Consider the following 24,009-nt stretch of genomic DNA (forward strand, 5'->3'; position numbering starts at 1 on the left):
AAAAGACCAGGGTCGACACGCCGAACTCCCCTCGAAAGGAATCAAACGACCAAAAAGGAACCGACCTGACTCGCGGTCGAAACCACATCTCCCTATCAACAAACCGACCTAACTCGCGGTCGAACCCACATCTCCCAGCGACAAACCGACCTCACTCGCTCTCATGCTCCGGGGGCAACTGTTACGGTCATCAAACCCGGCATGCGATGAAACGCCCAAACAACGCGCTTCTCGCCTGACCATGAAAGGCCAAAAACTCCCCAAATTGTCGACCTGACCACGAAACGGCTGGGAACTCCCCAAATTGTCGACCTCGACTGGAAAAACCAAACAAACGATATCCTTGCCAAACCACAACGGCAAGGAAAAGGTTCCTCCAGCGATGAGACCGAGCAACATCACTCTCTCGCTCCGGGGGCAACTGTTACGGATCCAGCCCACGGATCCTATACCCGGAACGGTCCCGAACCCGGTTACCCAGGTTCGACCCGCTTCGCCCTTCCAGAAGGCCCGGAACCGGCCCACTAGAGTTCCTAACCAATTTTCGAATTCAAACGTATCCCTTATCTTAGTCAAATAAGATAAGATAAGATATTCACCATCACCTATAAATAGAGGACCTAGGTCCCTCCAGGTATTCACTCATTCCTCACACTTTACACCTCTCAAATCCATTCTGACATGAGCGTCGGAGTGTCTTTGCAGGTACCTCTCCCCATTGCTCCAATCAAGCAATCAAGCATCCATCTCAACCCGTAAGTTCCCGATCCATCCCTCAACCCGTATCAGAGACATCTTGTATAATATCAAAACTAGCTTTGAGTAGCGTTGTTGATTATTCTTGTAATAGACATGATCAAACAAAGTTCAAAACTTATTCGTCGGTGGTAGTTGGTTATTCTTTTTACTTTTCCTTTTATTATATATTGAGTGTGTGTATATAAGTCGGAGAAGGACAAGGCTTCAAAATTGGCATGTGCCTAAATGTATGTGTGTATACGTAAAATTAGAAAAAAGAAACAATGACAAGATCCTAGTAACTAACCCACTTGACTAGGTTATATCTAAAATAAACATATGCAATGGTCCAATTCATTTTCACATGTTTATGGTAAAGGAGAATAGAGCAGAGCCACCACATGCTTAGATAGAGTACTATTTGTCCTGTCGTCTTTTATGTTCATCAACCTTTTCTGCTTTCATTTAATTTGTTCTTATTTTTAACACTAAATTAATATCTAGTAATTAAGAAAATGGGGATGAATCTATACAGAGTACTTTTTTAATAATTGAATAAAAACTCAACTATTTTCGGAACAAATAGAAAGGAAATGTTCCAACACTTAAAAAAGAAAAAAATAAATAATGGGTTTTGTTAATTCTTTCAGTAGAAAAGACGAATATCCATGGTTATTCACGGATTTTAATTTTTAATTTTTTTTTAAAAATAACATAATTATAATATAATTCAATATATATATAATTCAATTAAATTTATTATATTAAAATACAATCCAATCACAAATTTAATATAATTCACATCTAAAATTTTTAACTTGCACATTAAAAAAAATAATTTCTGACAAAATAATATAACATGACTTTTATATATAAGTGAGAATATTTTAGTAATTTTATCTTTTGTGAGAGTTTGACAAATTTTCATAGAGTAAATACTTCTATTCTGTCTCTGTTTTCGTTTATTTGCAAAGACAGATTTCCATCCTTGTGAAAATTTTGTGTCCCCATTAAACCACTCTCGTCGCGGCAAGTATCCACTTGCGCAAGTATTTTTGTCATCTTGTCTACTATGGTCAAGTTTTATTATTATTATTATTATTAGGGTTAAGTATGATTATGGTCTATATGGTTTAACCTAAAAACCGAATTCATTCTCGAGTTTTTTTTCATTTGAATTCGTTCCTAAGGTTCAATTTGATTTTAAAATCGTCATTTCTCTAATTTTTAGACAAATATCCTCGCACATAAGCATATTTTTCCTCACTTTTTCATAAATTTACCATTTTTACAGCTCATATCTCAAAAATCTCAAATCCAAACATTATCAACCATTCAACAAATTCAAACATCATCATCAACCATCAATAATCTTAGACAAGGCACCAATTTCTCATGCTTAATCAAACACCCTTCACAGTGAAACAAAACAAAGTGGAAGCAACGCAGAAAATGAATATTGGCAGCAGAATTAAGATGAAAATAAAATAGATTGAAGGATGAAAGAATTCGAATCAGATCATAAGGATAAGGACGGTGTTGCCGGCGAGTCTAGAAACTTCGGTGTATTCTTAGGTTAACAGGGGAATAATAACAGCAACAACAACAATAGCAGCAACGCAGAGACAGATCAACACAATGATGATGACAGAAAAATAACTCATTGTTCTCTCTTCTGCTTGCATTCATCCCCTCTCCTTCAGTTCGGTCTTCCCTTTCTCTCTCACTACTCTCCTTCACGGTGGACTCCACAGCGCTGGCGCACCCTCCTCCTTCTTTCTTTTTTGCTCCTCTTTTGATTTTTCATTGTTGTGTGTCCCTTCTCTTTCTCAGCCTCTCTTCTTCTTGCTTCAACAATGATGACGATGATAGTACAGCTCATTGATGTCATCTTTTTTTTTTCTTCTTTTATTTTTTTTTCTTCCTTTTTTCTCTTTCTCCCTATTTTGTTCGAAGAACAATTTTAAAATTAAATCGAACTTTAGGAATGAATTTAAATAAAGAAATCTTAAGGATGAATTTGATTTTCAAATTAAAATACGGAAACTAAAATCGTATTTAATTCTGGTTATTATTTTCTTGGTATGTGTATTCCTCGTTTTGGGACAGATTTTATGAAAAAAATAACAAATACTAATATATAATTTAAAGTAAAAAAATTTTTCGTATTTCGAAGAAATATCTACAGATTAGAGTTATTTCTCTATCTATGTCCCCACAATTAAAGTAAACAAAAAGAAAAACTAAAAAAAGACGAAAGGAAGAAGACTTCACTTACAGATTAGACACCTAATCTTATTAGTCATTTTTTAAATATTCAAACAATTACGTTGCTGCGAGTATGTGCAACTAAGAAAAAGTTTTATAGCTAATTCTTTTCAACAAACATTCGGAATAAATCACTTACCCCCCCCCCCCCCCCCCTCTTTCCTTTTCTCCTTTTTTTACCCAATCATCAACTTCTAAGGTTTGTCCAAATTATCCGTTTTATTTATTTATTTATTTATTTATTTATGAAAAAGTATAAGATACCAACTACCAATATATTATCTGCCAATTTATTATCAATAATAATTAATTATTATATTTTAAATACATATATAAAGAAACATATTCAGAAAATATATCTATAAAGACACTTTTATTAAACACAATCATAAAAAAGATATTTTTATTAGACACATCTACGAAAATACTTTCATAAAACACAATTATAAATAAGATTTGGCAGAAGTTGACAGATATGCTGTTTGTAACGTAGCGGAACTTTTTATTTATTGGGCACATTTACTTTGGTTTCTTTTGCCATTTGTCTTTGCCGTGAAGCAAGAACACCACAAAACTACAAAAGAAATGGGCCACGTGGACAACCAATTTTGCCAAATTTGTCCTTTGAGCCCCTATGATCGAACATACTTGCAAGCTTTTATTACCATCCAAGGGAAGTAACATAAAGTGATCCCTCAAACAACGTAACCCATTATTAATATCAAGAAATTTTAGTTTGCATATTCTATCTATAGATCGTTGCTATATCATAATATACATTTATTTAAGATTTTACTATATACTTTATCCTCTACCACTTTAATTTTCAACTTTAAATATGTAAAACTTGACCGATTAATTATATTGACAATTTTTTCTTAAAAAAAAAATAATTCACAATTACTTAACACATTTTCTTTTATAAAGTTTAGACTAACATAATTAGATATTTAAAAAGTTTAAGGGACTTATATTAGTTATATATAACATAAAATTGTAAAGCTAAATTGCATTTAACTTTGTAATTATCCAATTTGTCCTAATGGTTTACTTTGGTGTCAAGCATCAACTATCAATTTTGTCCAATTAGAAAAAAAAATTAAATTAAATTAAAGCTTTCAAACATAGTTCAACAAAATATTAAGTTGGATAAACTATTTTGTCCCATTACAGCTAATTCTTCTCTTCTTTAAAAAAAAAACATGATTAAGAGAAAAATAATTTAATCTAATTTAGTTATTTAATTATACTAACCAAAATTCCTTGCCATGTTGAGAAGGAAGCCTTATAAAGCTAGATAATCTTGTTTTTAATTTGTTCACAAATATCATAGTTTATAAGAAGACAATGGCAAGTGTTCTCATTTCTCCATGCCAACCCCAACTACTGAAGAATCATAGGCTACATGGTAACTGCCATACAAAATCAGCATCAAATTCAAACTTAGTGATAAAGTGTCAAAAAACTTGTTCATTCAATTATAGAAAAACTATCAATGTTCCTCTTCAAGAATTGCCAGAGGTATGTTCAGTTGATACTAAAAGTTGGTATTACTCGAACAATTAAAATTAGTTGTTCATTCAAACAACTTTTTTTATTACTGTTTGAATGAACAACTAGTTTTAACTGTTCGAACAACATTTTTTTTTTTTTGAGATTCGTCGAAATATTCACCATGTTTTCAATTTCAGGCTTCCTTTGATCATTACATGGATGACAAACACAGAGTATTCAGAGCTGTATTCCCAGACAAAGGGAGCACCAAACAGCTCAATGAGGTGATGACTTTCACATTCAAAATCTAGAAAGAAAAAATGGAAATAAATAATAATAATATTGTTGTGTTTATTACTATACAGGAAGAGTGGAGAATCAAAATGCCTCCAATACAATGTTTATTCATAAATGTATATCCAACAGCAGATGTAAGATTAACATTCAAGTCCAATGGACAAGATTATCCACCAAACATTCCTCATCATGTCACCAAAATCTTGGAGCTCCACTTTGTAAGCATGAATTATAATTCAAATTAACATATATATTGCATATCCGATCTGTGGTCGAATAACTTCTTATGCGCGACGAGTTTCTTCCTCCTTCATTTTGGCAGTTAAGGTGGGAGTTACAAGGCATAGTATCTAGGGACTTTACCTTGGATGTTAGAGGGACTTTATATCCAGAAAGGAAAGGAAATCATAGCTGGCTTAGTAATGAAATGGAGATGAAAATGAGTTTTTGTTCTTCTCCAGCAATTGCTCTCATTCCAGATAGTGTCTTGCAAGAGGCCATGCAGTTGGTAATTAAACTTTCTTTGATCACTCAATTTCCCTGTGTTTAGTATCATAAGTGTTTTAGGTTAAGAAATATAAATGTTAGAGATATAACTATTAATGTTGCCTTCTCCTATCAGCTTAAGTTTTTGGGATAAGGGTTTCGTGACAATAAAGATATATAGACAGAGATAGCACATAAAAGTTAGTGTCTTAAATTTTGTTTGATCAAATTATGTCTCTTAGTATCTCTGTATTATGAGTTTACTAGAGAATTTTATAACTTGGAGCACCTAAATGATCCTTATTTAGTTTTATTAAACTAAGTTTTTGGTGGAATGCATGATTTAACAGGTTTTCAAAAGAATGATGGATGAAATGAGGCAGGAGTTTCATGGTAAATTATTAGCAGATTATGGTAGGTTTAAGAGGGACAAATCCAAGAAGAATTCAGTTTAAAATTTGCAGCTCATTATTCAATTTAATTTGTTCTTTGGAGGATTTTACAGCCAACTGAAGGGTCAATGCCATGGCCTTGTATCAACTGTAATTCAATTCTTGTAACCTGTCAATATATGAATATGCATACAACTATTAATTACTTGCTAATTTTATTTTATGTTTTTGGCTTGTACTTAGTATGAAGTACTTATATTTTGGACAGCTTTGTTTTCTAATGGGATGGGATGCTAAAAACAGGAGAATATATTAAATATCAAAAGTTATTCTTAAAAAAAAATTAATAATAAATGCTTGCGTAAGACAAAAAATTAGTACAAGAAAAATAATTTGTATTGAAAAGTCAAAAGTTTTAAACCAATTTGGGTTAGTCAAGTGGTTAGTTCACACGTCCGTTTAGATAAGTGTCGAGAGGTTCAATCTCGCTTTGTGCATGCAACAACCTAGTGACAAATTCTTAAATTGTGTTCAAGTTTGAATTAGTCCTTGATCTGTCGAGTGAGAAATATGGTGGGAGATAAAATGCAAAAGTTCAAGTTTTGTTTTTACATTAAATATTCCGAAATTAGGAAGTTTTAAAATTTTGCATTTGTTGCTGAAAATCCGAAAAATAAACTTTAAATGATTAACTGAAATCAATACTTTTTGCGTGGTGGTCCTTTTTAGCTGGTTTAAATGGACAACCTCTTAATCTAAGATAACAGAACACGTATCCTACATATTACAGACAAGAATTTGAAACCTAACTCAAATATATTTAGGTTACTAATTGTTATTTGGATTTTGAAGTGTATAAACACATACCCATATGTTTGATGTTCGTATCTGCCGTGTTCAAATCATGCTTATTATATTATATTTTATAAGTCAGGGATATGTAAGAAATATTGTAAATTTCTTGAAACTCTGCATGATTTTGTTTTTGCTGCTGACTACTAGTGCTATTTTAACATATTTTAGAGATTGATAAATTAAGAATTGTCACATAAGTAATGAAATTTCTCAGTGTTATTAATAAAAAAATAAATGGCCAATCATAATCCCTGGGTTGCTTCAGGGAGAGAAACTCTAGTCTTGTGTCAATCCTACCATTATCTATCCATGGTACTGATAACCACAACTTTAACTTGATTTTCCTAATAATTGTATATTTATTTTTCAATTTCTCTGTGAAAATTTCTGTTTTATTGATTAGATATTCAGTTATTTTATTGTAAATTAGTTAATAGGACAAAGAGTGTGTTTAGATTTTATTAGGATAAGTATGTCTTTTGCAAGTTTATATAATATTTCGTAGCAGATGTTTGCCCTTAAGAAGATGATCCACGACGAAAGATTAGTTGATGCATTCGCCCACGGATATCCTTGGCCGTAGGATTGGATTTTTAGTTGTTTAAATAATGAAGAATGATTGAAAATCATAAATTATCCTCCTAATTATCTTTCCAATTATTACTCATAAACAATCATTCTCGTATGTTTGTTGTTTAGAATATTGTTGTCTCTAATATTTCAAGATGATTGCTAGGATACCTTTGAACTTTGGTCAATCTAGGGCAAGTTATGGTATCCTATTTGTATATATTTTAATTATTAAATAACTTCTATCGTTATTTCATATTGCTATTTTTAAAATATAAAAATAAAAAAGAAGCTCATATTTGTGTTCTCAACATCAAGATACAAGAGATTTAAATTCTTTGGATAGAGATATTATGTTGTAAACAATATATTCATTCATACAAATTCTTTGAAGCCCTCATACCAAGCAAGTCACAACCAATGGCATTCAACTTCACTTCAGTGAATAACAGGCTTTAAGGGATGTGCTCTAAGGTTTTTCAAGTCCAGGTTTGAATCCAAATCTTCATCTAGTTCACCAACAACGCTTCTGCAATGGAAAAAGGACACAAGTTTTAGGGTGCAGAGATATATGCAACAACAAGAAATGTTTATGTTGAGAAGAACATACATGTTGTCACCCCTAATGATGTACAAGCCTAGAACAAGTTGCTGGACACCTTCCTGCCAATAGAAAACAGAATGAGGTCATCAATGAACTACATACAGAGCAAAATATTCACCGTTTTATAGTAAGTTGCATCTAGAAAGGAACTAAATGGCTAAAATACAATCTGATCGAGTCTTGAAGGATTTTATTCTAATCACACAACAATAAAGAATAAACTACCATTTTATACCTTGAAATAATTGAGCACTGATAATTCCAACAATGAAAAATATAAACTAACTCCATACCCATCAAAGATTAAGTCAACAAAAGTACCCAAAATGGGATGTTCATTGGGTAGTTTTATCTCTTTCAGGTTAGAATTGTAACGCTTAAATCTTTGATGTTAAGACATGGTAATTTATTCCAACAAATAAATTATAGCTCGAATTTTAAAGAGAAGCATGTAACTTGTACCCAAATAGTATGAAACTTGATGTTTGATTCACTGTGCTTTACAGTCAATGTTTCACAACAAAGAACTGTTAATTCCTAGCACCGCAATCCAGTTTGATTGTTCTAAGTGAGGTTAAAATATTAAGTTCATTGAAGTCATACACTCATACTTGTTAACCCAACGATCTTAGAAAATTTCCTGCAGAATTCCATTAATACCTTGGTAGAATAAACTCGTTCGTGAGACTCATCCAGAATAATGTTTGTAGCCTGGTCAAAACCCTTCAGGATTCCCTGAACAAATAAAGCAATGTAACTACAAGTTCGGACCAACAATAGCCATTTACACACAACATACTACCAATCGATAATTCATAGAAATGATAAATCTTACTACTATATTCCGCCCGTCATTTGTGATGACTGAAATTGTTTCTGCCGAAACACAACCACCAAAATATTCAGTAAAAGCTAGCGACTGGAATGTATTAAGCATACTTCACAAAATTACATATGAAAATAATATGTTTAGCAAACAATATAACTATATCAAGAGTTGAAGATAGCATACGATCAACAAGAGACTCAAGTCCAGGCCCATCTGACATCTTGCAAGAACTTGTTTAATTTGTAGTCACACTTATTGTCACACCTGTGTAAAAGATTCAATGTCAATAAAACAATGTTGCATAGAGCCAGTTAAACTGGGATATCAAAAAGAAGATATTGTAAACCAATTAAAGATAGTTCATGAACAGACACAAAATCACCACAAATCAGTTTCGAAATCATTATTAACCCATAAATCAAAAGCGCACAGTTCCATGATCATCATTCACTAAGAGTCACTGACATAATAAATACAAACATGAAGTGCACTTGAAACATGTGCACATATGGAGTGTTCAGTAGACAGATTGAGTTTTCAATCCCAGGAATGCTTTCCCCAGCAATAACTTGCCCAGGCATGATATTTAACTGTTTGGTAGATGGATTAATTTCAAGGGAATCTTAAAAAAATATGTCTGGGAACGAAGATCGTTGTGTTTGACAAACACTGATAATCCCAGGAATATAAGACAATTTTCCAAAAATACCCCTAACAATTTGTTAAAGAGGCACTTTACAAATTATACACTAAAACATCACCAAAAAATGCACCACACCCAATGTTACTTTGGTCATGAAAATTTTTGCATTTTTATAAAGTAATTCATCAAATCACATTCATAGGACATCTGAACTTCAGCAGTTTCATGATATAAGAATAAAAAAAGTTGCATTTCCTCAGACCATTACTAGTTAGTTTACATACAAATAGGCAATTAATTTGAATTTGTATGGATCAATCATCTTTCAAGTGCTTCTCTAGGAGATTACTATTTGCAGATCATTCTTCTGTAATCTGCACGAGATACAGTCTATTGGCACCAATTAAAAACACATTCAACAAAAAAAATAAAACCCCCTCAAAACATCTACTCTACTAAAGCATAATCGCATTAAAGACAATAGCATTAAAGACAGTGATAACTTTTATCACATAAGAAAGCACTGGTGAAGATGCTAAACCATGTCATCTTCATTGGTCTAAGAAACAATATAACAAAAAAAAAAAAAAAAGAAAGAGGAGCAGTGGAGGTACAGAAATGGATCAGAAATGCAACAAAAATATATAAACAAAGAAAGGAGAAAAAAAGGGCGGACGAATGCAAAAGCGACAGCCGGGAAGCAGAAAAGAAACAAAGAAATAGAACACACAAAACAACCAAATAATACACTTGGAAGTGTGAGACTTAAACGGCTGAGCAGCGGAGAAACAGCAACAAAAACATAAATAGGCACCGAAAACCAAACCAGATGACGAACCGTTTTTAGATACAAGTTCAGGGGTTCGTTTAACAAGGTATAAACCAGAATAGCCAGGTTATAATAAAAGAACATAAAAATCATAAATAAGCACACAAAAGTATAAAAATATTCTAATGTAAATCCAAAAAATGGACAAAAATTAAACATTCGTAATCATTTGCCAAATCACATTACATAGTCCGACGTAGGCTGTGGCTCATATAAGGGCAACACAAGTCTCAACTCTCAAATTTACAAAGGCAAATAGCCAAATATCAGAAGACATCTTCAAAGTTTACCATCAATCATCAAAATCCACAAAAATTTGTTAGTGTTTTTTTTCATTGGGATAATTTTCACATTCATTTCTATTTCCAAAATCTTGACCAGAAGAATCAAGACATGAATCATGAAATGTAATAGCGCCAATTTGATCAATAGCAACATCATCTAACAAGTAACAACATAGCAGCAATAACAACACAACAGCAGGCAGCAGCCGCAACAAAAACTCGAGCAACATATCAGCAATAACAACTCAACACCACAGCAACAGAAAATTACAAATTAAAAGTTCAATAAAAAAGCAAAGAATACGACCAGAGCAAGGGATCATATGACCTACCCGAACTGAGGAAACGACGGAAGAACGACGCAGCCGAAGCAAGGGACAAGACCGCGCGACGGGAGTTGGCGACGGGAGTCGACGACGGGAGGAAGGAAAGAGACTGAAGCTGTGAACCCAGAAACGCGATGGCGCGGGATCAGAGAGACAGAAGGAAGCGAAGGGAGAATGGAGGTTGAGGGTTTAGGGTTTACTGGGTTTGGGGACAATTAGGGCCGGTAACAAACTTTGGATTGCACACCAAAGGGCATTTTAGTAATTCTATAATTTGCTGTGCGCATTACCTACGAAAAAGTATAATTCAATGTATTTTTGTTAATAAAATGCTAAGATGAGATAACAATTAACTGAGAAGCCAACGAGTTCTAATTCAAATAGGATAGTCTCTTCATATTTATTTAGAGATCACGAGATATGAAGAGATTTAAATTTACAATTTTTAAGTAGGTAAAAAAAGACTGTATTATTTGAGCTATATATTTTATTGGCCTATCATATGACATGTTATTAGAATAAAAAATTTAAGACCAATTTGATCATAGAATAAAAATTAACACTTTAACAAATAAATTTTCTTTTTATTTCTATTTAGTAACAAATTTAATAAATATTTGTACTATTAAATTTTAATATTATATTCAAATAACTTAGAATTAAAAGAAAACAATTTTAATTCCTTTTAGAATATAAATTAAATGTGTGATTATTATATATTAGTTCACAAATTTTTTAATTAAATATATGTTTTTTAGGGTTGCAAAATTCACATAATTATATCTTTATTTTAGTGATAAACTCTTCTGTTTATATTTGTAAAATAAACAAATATCTCATTAACAAGTTTCCAAGACATTAATTTGCTGTTGTATGATACTATGATCACATATTTACACTTAAAAAAATGGTTCAAAAAGTTGTTAACGAAATATTTAATTATTGTAACAAAAATGAAAAATAGAAAACTTAAGCGCCATAGTAAAATTTACCAAATTTAAGAGGCCAATATATACTTATATAGATCTGAATGTGGTAGCAGATCTACATGATTCCGATATGCTAGAAGATCAATAACGAATGTTAGGACGACGACTTATTCCTACCCGGTGTTATAGTTACATTCTGCTTGGAAATTGAGTCTGTATTAATATTAAATAAGAATAGAATTACAGAAATTAGACTAATTGGTAATTGCCACAACTGGGAGATTTTACTTTGAAGAGATTTTAAACCTACAAGTATACTTTTATGGGAAACTTTATACATAGCTTTCACTAAAATATCTACACTACTGGATCAATGGATTAACAGGTATATCTCATCCTTCCCCAACACTCCTACCAAGCTCCCATCCCTGCTGAATTCACCAATAGTCAGAGCAAGAACAAGAACCTTGCTTGAAACTATGAAACCGATATCGATCTCGGACCACGATTTCACGGTTGTATACATAAGATGCAATCTTCATAGCAGAATGACAGTCTTGGCAAATCCTTAGGTTCTTGAAAATGTGTATTGGAGAACCTGATGGAGTGCTTGTTAGGCCAAAAGCAAGTGCAAGCTTCTCACTATGAGTGAACAACACTTGTTCTACCTCCTCCAATGCCTCAGTGCAATCATCCCTGGTGGAACAACCAAACAAAACCTGAGAACTTGTATTGGGAACATAGCCACCCAACCTCAACCGGCGAATCATGTCATCTAGCATCATGTAAATCCCTGCAGTTTGCGGGTGAGACTTATCGCCGGCGATGAACTGATGAAGCTGGCCACCAACATACATTGAGCTCGTTCCTGGCACCTTTTTGATACCCCTTTTCTTAAGAACCTTCCTGAAGAAATTTGCCTTTTCCTCTTTCCCAGACAAGGCATACATGTTGGAAAGCAAGACATGATACTCAGTGTTATATGGATCCATCTGAACCAACTCTCTCATAATCTGTTCCCCAAGCTTCACCTTCCCATGTGTGTAACAAGAGCCAAAAAGAGACCCCAGAACAACTTCATTTGGAGCAAATGGCATGCTTTTAATAAAAGCTTCGGCTTCTTCCAATCGTCCGGCTCGACCAAGGAGGTCCACCATGCAAGCATAATGCTCCATTTCCGGATTTATCCCATGAATGGACTCAAGCTCGTTGAAGTACTTCCAACCGAGATCAACCATACCCGAATGACTGCAAGCACTCAACAAGGCCAAGAAAGTCAAACCATCAGGGCTCACTCCTTCTCCGATCATGGAATCAAACATATCCACCACATCCTTTCCCTTCCCATGCATGGCCAACCCACCAATCATGGCATTCCACGCCACTACATTTCTCCTTGGCATGTTCCTGAACACAACCAAGGCAGCACCAATCCTCCCACACTTTGCATACATGTCAACCAACCCAGTTCCCACCATGACACCCACATCCCACCCAATTTCCTTCACAGCATACCCATGAACCCACCTCCCCAAGCTCACATCCCCAGACCGCGAACAAGCCGAAAGAATCGAACAAAGGCTTACACCATTCAACACAAACCCACACCCAAAAATCATCTCCCTCAAAAGCTCAAAAGCCTCCCTAGTCATCCCATTCTCAACATACCCCACAATCATCACAGTCCAAGCAACCTCATTCCTCTCCGGCATTTCATCGAACACCTTCCGCCCATTCTCCAAACCCTCCCCTTTCACCACACCTTCCAAGACCACAGTCCAAGACACCACACTCTTCAACCCCATATCCTCGAAAACTCTTCTAACCCCATCCACAAGCCCACACTTCACATAAACATCCATCAAAGCATTGCAGACTCTAACACACCCAGAAACCCCAAGCTTCACCACAAGTGCATGAAGCTGCGAGCCCGTTTTGACGCAGCCGAGATGGGAGCACTTGGTGAGGACGCAGAGTACGGAGACGGGGTCAAGGGGGAGGGCGAGGGAGCGCATTTCGGAGAAAAGGCGAAGGGCATGGTTGGGGTTAGTGGCAGAGATGAGGGCAGTGTAGTCGACGGAGTCTTTGTGGGAGTTGGGGATTTGATGGAAGAGGTGGATGGCATGGGAGAGGGAGAGGGAGGAGAGAGAGTAGAGGTGGAAGAGGGCGTTGAGGAGGGAGTGGGGGTCGGAGGAGGTGGGTGGCAGGAGGCCAGAGACGAGGGCGGCGGCGTGGAGCTGGGTGGCGGTGCGGGGGGAGGAGGTGCGGGCGCAGCGGCGGAGGAGGGCGCGGAGGTGGAGGGCGGGGGTATGGTGGGCGTGTGGGAGTGTCCATGTCATACCATTTACCACTTCAATCAATTTTAGAAGGGTGTACGTATTAATATTAAAAAGGTTATACCAAATTCAACCATGATTAAAAATACCTTTTTCTACCCATGGCTGTTTTGATACTAATATGTGATGAATGGTTGATGAGGCGGAAATGTGTTTTTATTTATCAGATTAGTTTCGTTGGCTACTAATCCGAGAACCTTTCATTGAGTCCTGTTGCTGTAAATTACTTTCGTCTTGTCTGATGTACAAATGTTGAGAATAACTGAAAACAGATTTAATCCTCCCTTCTGAACACTCATTTATTGAATTTGTGCCACCAATCCTGATATTAAAAGAAAGAAAAAGTATAGGTAGAAAATGAAAAAATTAAACAATGTGAATAATAGATATATCGGATGTTCAATTTACTAAGTGTGTGAATAGTTATTCTAATATTAAGATTTAGGTGAGTAATTGGAGTGTAGTGTGTTTTACTTGAATTGAGCCGATTTTAGGATCTGTTGTTCATGTTGTTCAAAAAAGTTATTGGTTACCTAGCATAACCCAAAAAAAAATTATGTTTGCATCATGTTTTGTCTACACCTCCTTTTTATTGTATAAAAACAAACTTTTTATCTTCTCAGTTCTTATCTATTACTTTTAATTAAAAAAATGAAAGGCGTGCAAGAGTAGTATGAACAAAAATGGTGCATATAACATTCCTTTGATATTAACTTCTAATGTGAATACATTAGGCATCAGTTGATCAGAGATCAAGATTAATGATGTCAACTGAGAGGCTGAACAAGATCAGTGAAAGAGTTGAGGACAGTAGAAGAACAATGCTGGAAACAAAAGAGCTTGATGTTTCAATTCTTCAAGATTTGCACTAGCAACGACAATTCCTGTTACATGTGCACAGTAAGATAACATTTTTTATAATGTTTAATATGCATCTGTGATTCTATTGATAAGCACGTTTGTCTTGAAAATATCGTGTTTTATGATGTTTATTATGATGGGACTTGGAATTTTGAAAACTTATTCACCCCAATTTCCGAGGATATTAAATCTTTTTTGGAGGCTATTCCTCTTCCTAAAAGGAGTGTGAATAAATCAAGTTAGATTTGGAAAGCTGCTTCGAAGGGTTATACTACCAAAAGCAGGTACACTTGGCTTGCGCATATGAAATTTCAATGGAGAGGTGACAGAAATTGAAAGTGGCTATGGAAGCTTTTCATTCCGAAAAATGTCAAATTCTTCTTTTGGTTTGCATTGCATGATACCATTCCCACTAATGTCTTTCGTCATAAAAGGAGCCTAGTAGTGAGTGACCTTTATAATAAATGTGGTAATGAGTCTGAATCTGTGTTACATTGTCTTCGGGATTGTTCCACTGCTCGTGATATATGGAATTCTTTAGGTCTTTCTATTGTTGAACATGCTAATGCTTCTAACTTCCGATCCTGGATTACTAGCGTTATTAATGGTAAAGAGGAAGTAGTGGCTGCTGGAATTTGGTGGATTTAACGGAATAGATGTAATAATCTCTTCAACCGGAATGAACCTTGGCCTAGGAGGAAAATCTCTTGCCTTGCTATTGGTGAATGAGTTGAAAAGGGTGAAGAAGGATAGAAACTTTTGGGATTATGCAGTCCAAAATTTTTTGTGGCAGCCACCCCCGAAATGTTCTTAAGGTCAACTTAAGGTCAACTGTGATGCTAGTGTTCTCCCGGACTCTCTTGTAGCGGGCTTTGGGTGCGTTATCCGTGATCATTATGGCACCTGGGTGCTAAGTAGCTCGAGGCGTTTGCCCTTTGATTCAGTTTTCAGGAATGAGTTGTTGACAATTTGGAATGGTCTTATGATTGCCTGTAAAGTTGGTTATAATTCACTAATTCTCTTATTTGTGAAACTTGGTTATAATTCACTAATTCTCTTATTTGTGAAACTGATTCTATGAAAGTGTATCTTTACTAAACAATATTATTATGGAAGTGTATTTTTACTAAACAATATTATCAACTATTTCATTCGGTATAGATTCAGCCAAGTGATGGCCTCAGGCAGATTTTGTTAAAGGATTATGCTGTGTAGTTTTTCGGGGTTGTGTTCCTATTTATTTTGATTTTTGTTAGACACCAAAAAATATGGATGCTGAATTCTTATAAAACTTATTTTTTTTTTCCAGATGATGGTAATGTGGTTGGCAAGGAACCCAAAGAATTAACAAGTAGCAATGATAATGTTGGAAGGCGAATTTATGTGGCTCTGGAGAATGTTGATTGTTGAGTAAGATCCTAAGTGGGTATGTTTAATATATGGCCAAAAAATATACAACTAAGTTTATTGCCTCATCATATATACATGCATAATGTCATTGTAGATGTCTTGTGTAGGCAATTTCGTAGGAACAGTATTGTGTGGATATGTTAGTGCCTATTCTCGTTCAAATTTGAACAGCATAACCACAGACAGTTGTAGTTTCTTGAATAAATTCATCCAAATATCATGTGGAAGGGGGAGTAAAATCAAATCATCAAATTCCTTACATTACAAAGCTGGCATAACACACATGCCATACATTGAAAAAAGCACTGCACAACACACCATCTTTGTCCAAGCACTCTCAATTGACATAATCGAAACCGAAAGAGGGGCAAGAACAAGGAAAATAATGCTAGTCTTGTATCTTGTGACCCAATCCAATAAGAAGTCATAATTGGCTATTTTGCAAGTTTGAAGTATAGAATCAAGGCTATAGCAACAACTAGGACGAACACAATGAAGCTGATAATCCATTTGTTCCTGTCCATCCTTCTTGACATGTTGGTCAAAATTTTCTTACTCTTGCCTATGTTATCATCCACACCATGAAGCTGCAACAAAGAATATTATAATATAGATCAAGACTACATAAATGATGGTCCCATAGTCACCAGCATATAGAAATTACTGGCATAGAACACGATATTTTCAAGACAAACTTAAATATCAAAAGAATCACAGACGCATATTAAACATTATAGAAAAGGTTACCGTATTGTGTGCATGCAACAGGGATTGTCGTTGCGAGTGCAAATCTTGAAGAATTGAAACACCAAGCTCTTCTGTTTCCAGCATTGTTCTTCTACTGTCCTTAACTCTTTCACTGGTCTTGTTCAGCCTCTCAGTTGACATCATTAATCTTGATCTCTGATCAGCTGATGCCTAATGCATTCACATTAGAAGTTAATATCAAAGGAATGTTAGATGCACCATTTTTGTTCATACCACTCTTGTACGCCTTTCATTTTTTGTATTAAAAGTAATTGATAAGAAGTGAGAGAAGATAAAAAGTTTGCTTTTATACGATAAAAAGAAGGGGTACAAAGGAGGTGTACACAAAACACGATGCAAACATAATTTCTTTTAATATCAGGTTTGGTGGCACAAATTCAATAAACAAGTGTTCAGAAGGGAGGATTAAATCTGCTTTCAGTTATTCTCAACATTTGTACATCAGACAAGAAGAAAGTAATTTACAGCAATAGGACTCAATGAAAGGTTCTAGGATTAGTAGCCATCGAAACTAATCTGATAAATAAAAACACATTTCCACCTCATCTACCATTCATCACATATTAGTAAGTATCAAAGCAGCCATGGGTAGAAAAAGGTATTTTAATCATATTATGATCTACTTAGATAAACATTATGCTTACTATTTTGGTTTTAGTCCACTTCACTAGGAATTAGGAAATAACCATCAACAGAATTAAAACATACATTTTACAATTTATTCACCATGAAAGGTTGCTTCTCTTTCTCTAAGGCTTTAAATCCTTTCCTTAAGTACAAAAAATGATATAGAAAATCATACTGTGCCTGTTTTAAATGAATATGTTTCCTGCAAACCTTATGTTTGAAGATTCAACAGCATGTAATCACAATCAATTATCATTGAACATCAATAAGGGCTGTAAAATAAAGGAATTATACCGTCATAGCATCTGCCATGCCTGATTCCAACAACTCATCCCGTGCAGAGGGGTTCAAGTTACCAGATACAATTTTTTTAACTTCGCTTTTAAGATTGTTGAGATCAGATTTATACTCCCGCAACTTAGCAAGAAGAACAGCCTTGATATTTGGCTGCAAACTTCTTGCCTCAAGGTCCATCTTTCGGATCTACAAATTCACTAGCAAAACCATATCAGAATCCCATATTTCCTTAAAAAAATGTATTATAAAGAGTTGTAGAAAGTACCAAAGCTTCTGCTTCATCAATTCCAGTCTTTACTTCCGAAACTTTTTGCTTCTTTTGCTCTGCAGATTAAACAAAAAATTAATAAAAATTATTGATTGAATATACATAACTCAACACTTCAGAAAGGGACAAGACATTCCTTAATCATGACCATACTAGGAGCTGGGAGGCCTCGGAAATTGCTTTCACAATACCATTACAAAATATCTTGAAAGCAATAAACAGAACGAGTCTGTCATTTCTGTAATGATAAGTGAAAACTGAAAGCTTATAAACTAAGGGGGGAAAATCACCTTTCCGTAGGCAATCTATTTCTAGGAACAACAAATTTTGCATCAATATTGCTTTGGAACTTTGGTCGAAACTCGAAAGGAGATATACAACAATAACTTAAAGAGACCTATGTCCTAGAGAATATTATGTACCATTATCCGAATTTACACATTCTAAACGGTCAAAAAAAAAAAAAAAAGATAGAAAGAGAGGACTCAGATTAATTAACCTATAGTCTTGTAGATACTGATGAAGACACTAAACTCTTCAATCAATAACATTCAAAACAATCACACTGACTAAAAACCACAAAGTATCAACCCAAAGAAGATGATTCAATAAAAACAACAATAAGCGTAAGATCAATAAAAAATCAGCAAATACCTCCATTAAGAGAAGCAGCCGCAGTGCACTTCTTCGATAGATTCGCCGATAACTCACAGTACTGGCGCTCGTATCCCTCGAATACGTTGCTCATCGTCGATAACCTTATACGCCCTCTGCTCGATTCACGATCAACAATAACAAAAAAAATGAACCAATTAAAAGAACGAAAGCATCAATTAATAATTTAGCTCAACGAAATTCAAACTATTAGGATCCAAAATCAGGCATAGAAACCCTAATTCAATCAACACAATAAATGAATAAATAAATAACAAAAGAAGAGGAACGGAAACTGATCGAAAAATTCAAGGTAGAGGAGTGAATCGAACCTGCTATGGCCGGAGGAGTGGAAACGACGGCAGAGAATTGGGCGGAGAGAGGTGGATGCGTTTTGTTTGGGAGAAGGAATAAAACGACAATGGAAGGAATATTAGTGGAGGATGAATGGTAAGTGGGATTGTTGCGGTCAGAATTCTGACGTTACTGAGTCTTGCGTTTTCTCTTTTATGTGATTGGAGGATTGGCCGATTGGAGAGTATGACTAGGAGGCCCTCATGACTTTTTCATAGGAAACACTTTTACATAGAGGAAAAATATTGAGTTTAATTAGCATATCTTTACATAAAAGAGATTATGTTATCTATCACATTAAGTCGTTAATGCAATAAAAATTAAAAGCATTTGTTACTTAGACAATAGGATGAGTTTGATTATTGTGCATGTTTGAGAGAGATATAAATATAGTGATACATATCCTTCATTTGGTTTAGGAAGATACAAATATTTGATGCACAAGAATAAATATAAATATATAAAATTTAGATTATACTACATGTACATTAAAATTAATTATCAAAATCAGTTATTAATATAAAATATATGCCAGAATATAAATATATGTTAAAAATAAATTAAATCACATATATATTTATGCACAAATATATTAGTGGCTGATTTTAGTGGTTAATTTTAGTGTACGAATATCATTTTTGATAAAATTTGTGTATCACTTTTAAGTTAAGACACTGTTCTTATATGGATATCTGAAGGGAGAGCTCAATTTCTGGGAATCGACACCGAGTTGTTATCTCCGGTGCCGACCTTTGAGCCTTGTGGAAGTCCGAGCTTTACTCCGAGGAGATGTCCAATTGCGTAGAGCGTGAGCAAGAAATAAGGGGGGAGTGTACCTGCAAAGACACTCCGAAACTTAAATCAGTATCGAGAATTCAATGTGTCTTTTGGATAGAAGATCATATCTTTTATAAGTGAAAGCGTACAAGTCGGTTATGCTTTTGCTTTATTGTCTGGATTAAAGAGTAATAATGTTAGGTCGGACGTTTCACTTTTATAAAGCAGTCCATTAAGTCGAATTGTAACGCTTTATGCCGAATTATGGTTAATAATGCCGAGTTATGGTATTTGATGCCGAGTTATGACATCGGCTCAGTAACGGTCGTATCATAGCCCTCAAGCTTAGCTTGGGAATTGTGCTTAATGAAGCAGGTTAAGCTTTTTATTGAACAAGTCGGTTGTTAAGTTGGTCCCTAACTCGGCATTTGACGTGGCCTTGGAACCCCCAATTCAAGGTGCTTTGTTAAACAGTTAATAAAATAATATAAATAAGAGAGAGAGAGAGAGAGGTGTGTAGTTATTAATGATGTGCGTCTTTCCAATGCACATCATTTCTTTTGGGGCAGTTGAAGTGACTGTTTGGTGGTATTGGGAAGCAGTTTTGGGGTTTTGAATTTAACCTTGGAATTGAAAGGGTTTGGCATTTTGACATAAGATTATCTGAACTTTATCAGAGGAATTTTGAAGCAAAGTATGAGCAAGAGAGGTATTACCTTGTTTTATTTCCGTCATCTGTGACCTTTGTCTTCCATTCTCTGTTTTCTTGTTTGTTGTTCTTCCCTTTTTGTTTTTTGTTTGATAATGGGCTTTGAGAAAGAGAAGAAGGATAAGATTGACTGGTCTTATGATTGGGTGAATGAGGATGTGAGGAGGTATCCATCGCTGTTTTTGGATGAAGGTGCTGTGAAGGAGATAGACGTCAGTAAACTTGTGAGGGGTAAGTGTAGGGTGCATCTGGAGTTGCTTCCTTGTGAAGTTGAAGAACGTGTGTTCCACAGGGGGAAGGTTTTGAGTTCTTTTATAAGTACAGTAGTGTGTTAGAAGAATTGGGAGTGAAGCTTCCATTTAGCGAGTTTGAGTGTCACGTGCTGAAACAATTGAACTGTGCACCCTCACAGCTCCATCCGAATGGTTGGGCATTTCTTCGTGGGTTTGAAATTCTGATGGAGTATTTGGAGGAACCGTCAACAGTGGAGTTGTTTTTCTCACTGTTCCAGGCGAAAGGTGTTTGGAAGGGGGTTGGGTGAATTTGAACAGTTCACCTGGGTTTGCTGTGTTTAAACTTTATAAGTCATTGTTTAAGAACTTTAAGGAGATGTATCTGAAGATTAGGAGTGTGGAGGGTGACTTTCCTTTTTATGTGGACGAGTTGCTGGGGGAGAAATTCTCTTTGTGGTAGTGTTCGGAACCTTAGAGTATTCTGGGACTTGAATCGATATGTCCTCGGGACCAGTGTATTATTGAATATTTGGTGGAAGTAATTGATCAGAAAAATTTATTGTCGGTGTTTGAGTTACTGCAGTGGGAGGAGAATAGGCAAGTAGTGGTAGACTATTTAGGTGAGCTTGATTTGTAAAGATGTATTGTAGATAAAACTGGTTTTAATTCTGTAACTTTTTGTTTTTCTATTTTTGAAGGTGGGAAGTATCCCGGGGTTTCTGCTGCCACCCTGAGATCTCGGGTGAAGAGCAAAAATTTGGAGAAGAAAGTTTCGACGTCAAAGGTAGAAAAAGTTGTAGGTGCTGGTGAGGTTGATCAGCCGAGACCTAGAAGAAGAAAGGTTATTTTAAAAAGGAAAAGAGCTTATGTAGTGGATATATCTGAGGGTTCTGAGGAAGAGGATGTGTCAGTGGAAGAAATTCAGAAATTTGTAGAGAATCAAAAGAAGTTACATGAGCTTGCCGAGCAATCCGAAGGTTCGTCGGTATGGGCCAAAGATTTTCCATATATGGCTGTTGTTGACAAGGTTTGCCAATCGTCGTTAGATGTTAGTTTAGCCGACGAGGTTGGTGATACTGCCATTGATCAGTATATGCAGGTAAGGTGATTATGGGTTTGTTTGTTTTGGTGTAGGTTATTGGTCTACCCTTGGCGAGCCTTGGTCGAAGTCAGGAGAAGAGGCATCGCAAACTGTCGGATCAGAAGTCATATGTAGCGTTGAAGGAAGAGCTTAGCATAAAAAACGCGAGGGTTGCTGAGTTGGAGATGAAGTTTTCAGAGACAGAAAAAGATTTGAAGTTAATGAAGGAAAACTATGCAAAAGAGGTTGAAGATTTGAAGAAGAAGGAGGCCGAGCTTTCTTCTATGACTTCTCAGGTTGTTGCTGTAACAGCGAAATTGAAGGACGTTGAGAAAAGTAAGGTAACAGAAAATTTGGACTCTTTTGTTGAGGGTTTTGAAAGGGCTTCTATTCAAGCAAAGTTTCTTGCTCCTGGAGTGGATTTCTCTCAGATGGATCCAGGAAAAATAGTGCAGGACGGGGTTATAGTGGATGATGATGGTGCTGCTGAGTAAGGAGATGAAAATGTTGAAGATGTTTAAGTTTGGTGTTGTTGTGTTTTTTGGACATGTATTTTGTTTATGATACTTTTTTGCTCCTGAAGTGAGCTTGTGTTTATGTCTTTTTCTATTGCTTTTTGAAGGAGAACAACTTGTGATGCTGTTGTGCATGTTATGATTAGTATAGAATATAATTATTTGTTTTCTGATAAGTGAGTGTTATCTAGTTTGTGACTGAGGCGTGGAGCCAATTTGGTTGATATGGTTAAAACATACCATAGTGTTAGGTAAATGGTAAAGTTCCATTATTTTGATGGATATTTGTTTGATGTTAAGGGAGGGCCGAGTAGGCCGAGTTTAGTGAGATACCGAATAATAGAAATAGGGTTTATTTGATAGATAGTGTTAAGTGTAATTGGATTGGTTTTGATGAATTTTGAATGGTCGTTTTCCGAATATTGATTGGTAATGTGTTTGTATGATTAATTCTGAGTAGTTTGGAATCGCGGTGAGGTCGGATATTTGTTTGACTGATAGATTCTGAATGATCGGTTTCGGATTAAGATTGGCCAGTTGTTTGATTGATAGATTGGATTTTAATTAAGATCGGTTATTTATTTGATTGTTAGATTCCGAATGATCGGTTTCGGATTATAGATCGTTGGTTTGTTTGACTGATAGTATCCGAATGGTCGGCTTCAGATTATAGATCGGTGGTTTGTTTGACTGATAGTATCCGAATGGTCGGCTTTGGATTATAGATCGGCAGTATAAATAGTTTGCAAATAAATGAGAGAGGAATAGTATTTGATGAAATAAGAAATTTATTTATTTGAGAACCTTTGTTTTCAAAGGCCCAGGTAGGCTAGCCTCGTTAAAACCTCTTCAAGCAAAACCCATTGTGGGAAAAATCTTAGTAGTAGGAAAAAGAGTGGTCGCCTGTCCCTGGTTTTTAACTGTAATATAACTTTAAAGATGATACATTCCAAGTGTTAGGCAGATCTTTACCATCTAATTGGTAAGCTCCATTACCGATGACTTTTGTGATTCGGTAAGGGCCTTCCCAATTAGCTGCTAGTTTGCCATAGTTTGATGGTCTTCTAGCTTGTTCTGTTTTCCTGAGCATAAGATCGTTTACTTGGAAAGACCTTGGGTGAAGTCTTTGGTTGTATCTTCGAGCTATGTGTTGTTGCATGGCCAAATGTTTGACTGCTGTAGATGATCTGACTTCTTCCACGAGGTCGAGTTCGGATTGTCGAGCTATATCTTTTGAAGTATGGTTGGCCATTTCAGTACGCAGTGAGGATTGGGAGATCTCCACGGGTATCATTGCGTCTGAACCGTAGACTAGCCGGAAGGGTGTTTCCCTTGTGGTTGAGTGAATGGTGGTGTTGTTTCCCCATATGATCTCTGGGATAAGCTCTGCCCAGAGGCCTTTTGCATCATCCAGTTTCTTTCTTAGGGCATGTAGTATTACTTTATTTGTAGCTTCTGCTAATCTGTTTGTTTGTGGGTGTTCTATTGATGAAAAGTGTTGCTTGTTTTTCAAGTCCTGCAAAAATGATGTGAACTTCTGATCGGCAAACTGGCAACCATTATCTGTGATAATGC

General features: G+C 35.5%; 4 protein-coding genes across 4 annotated transcripts; 1 reads left to right on the top strand and 3 right to left on the bottom strand.

The window, feature by feature from the left end:
- The first annotated feature begins 4,300 nt into the window (after positions 1-4,300).
- Positions 4,301-5,880, top strand: LOC107621902 (uncharacterized). Its single transcript, XM_016323876.3, has 5 exons — positions 4,301-4,527; positions 4,698-4,784; positions 4,866-5,015; positions 5,120-5,305; positions 5,634-5,880. The coding sequence occupies exons 1-5, from the start codon at positions 4,354-4,356 to the stop codon at positions 5,736-5,738; spliced, it is 702 nt and encodes a 233-aa protein (XP_016179362.1). The 5' UTR covers positions 4,301-4,353; the 3' UTR covers positions 5,739-5,880.
- Positions 5,881-7,373: 1,493 nt separating this feature from the next.
- Positions 7,374-10,974, bottom strand: LSM8 (Small nuclear ribonucleoprotein family protein). The gene is made up of 6 exons (XM_016326680.3): positions 10,622-10,974; positions 8,717-8,797; positions 8,540-8,580; positions 8,365-8,439; positions 7,711-7,763; positions 7,374-7,629 (listed from the first exon to the last, which is right to left on the bottom strand). The coding sequence occupies exons 2-6, from the start codon at positions 8,751-8,753 to the stop codon at positions 7,539-7,541; spliced, it is 297 nt and encodes a 98-aa protein (XP_016182166.1). The 5' UTR covers positions 8,754-8,797; positions 10,622-10,974; the 3' UTR covers positions 7,374-7,538.
- A 767-nt stretch (positions 10,975-11,741) lies between these two features.
- Positions 11,742-14,145, bottom strand: LOC107624230 (pentatricopeptide repeat-containing protein At5g15340, mitochondrial-like). The gene has a single exon (XM_016326712.3). It carries the CDS (start codon positions 13,881-13,883, stop codon positions 11,982-11,984), a length of 1,902 nt encoding a protein of 633 aa, XP_016182198.2. The 5' UTR covers positions 13,884-14,145; the 3' UTR covers positions 11,742-11,981.
- Positions 14,146-16,343: 2,198 nt separating this feature from the next.
- On the bottom strand, positions 16,344-19,366 carry LOC107623543 (vesicle transport v-SNARE 13). The gene is made up of 6 exons (XM_016325864.3): positions 19,098-19,366; positions 18,766-18,881; positions 18,109-18,167; positions 17,841-18,029; positions 16,899-17,069; positions 16,344-16,738 (listed from the first exon to the last, which is right to left on the bottom strand). The coding sequence occupies exons 2-6, from the start codon at positions 18,857-18,859 to the stop codon at positions 16,586-16,588; spliced, it is 666 nt and encodes a 221-aa protein (XP_016181350.1). The 5' UTR covers positions 18,860-18,881; positions 19,098-19,366; the 3' UTR covers positions 16,344-16,585.
- Positions 19,367-24,009: the final 4,643 nt, after the last annotated feature.

This window comes from Arachis ipaensis, chromosome B10, assembly GCF_059453495.1.
Source record: "Arachis ipaensis isolate K30076 ecotype BB chromosome B10, ASM5945349v1, whole genome shotgun sequence".
NCBI classification, from domain to species: domain Eukaryota; kingdom Viridiplantae; phylum Streptophyta; class Magnoliopsida; order Fabales; family Fabaceae; genus Arachis; species Arachis ipaensis.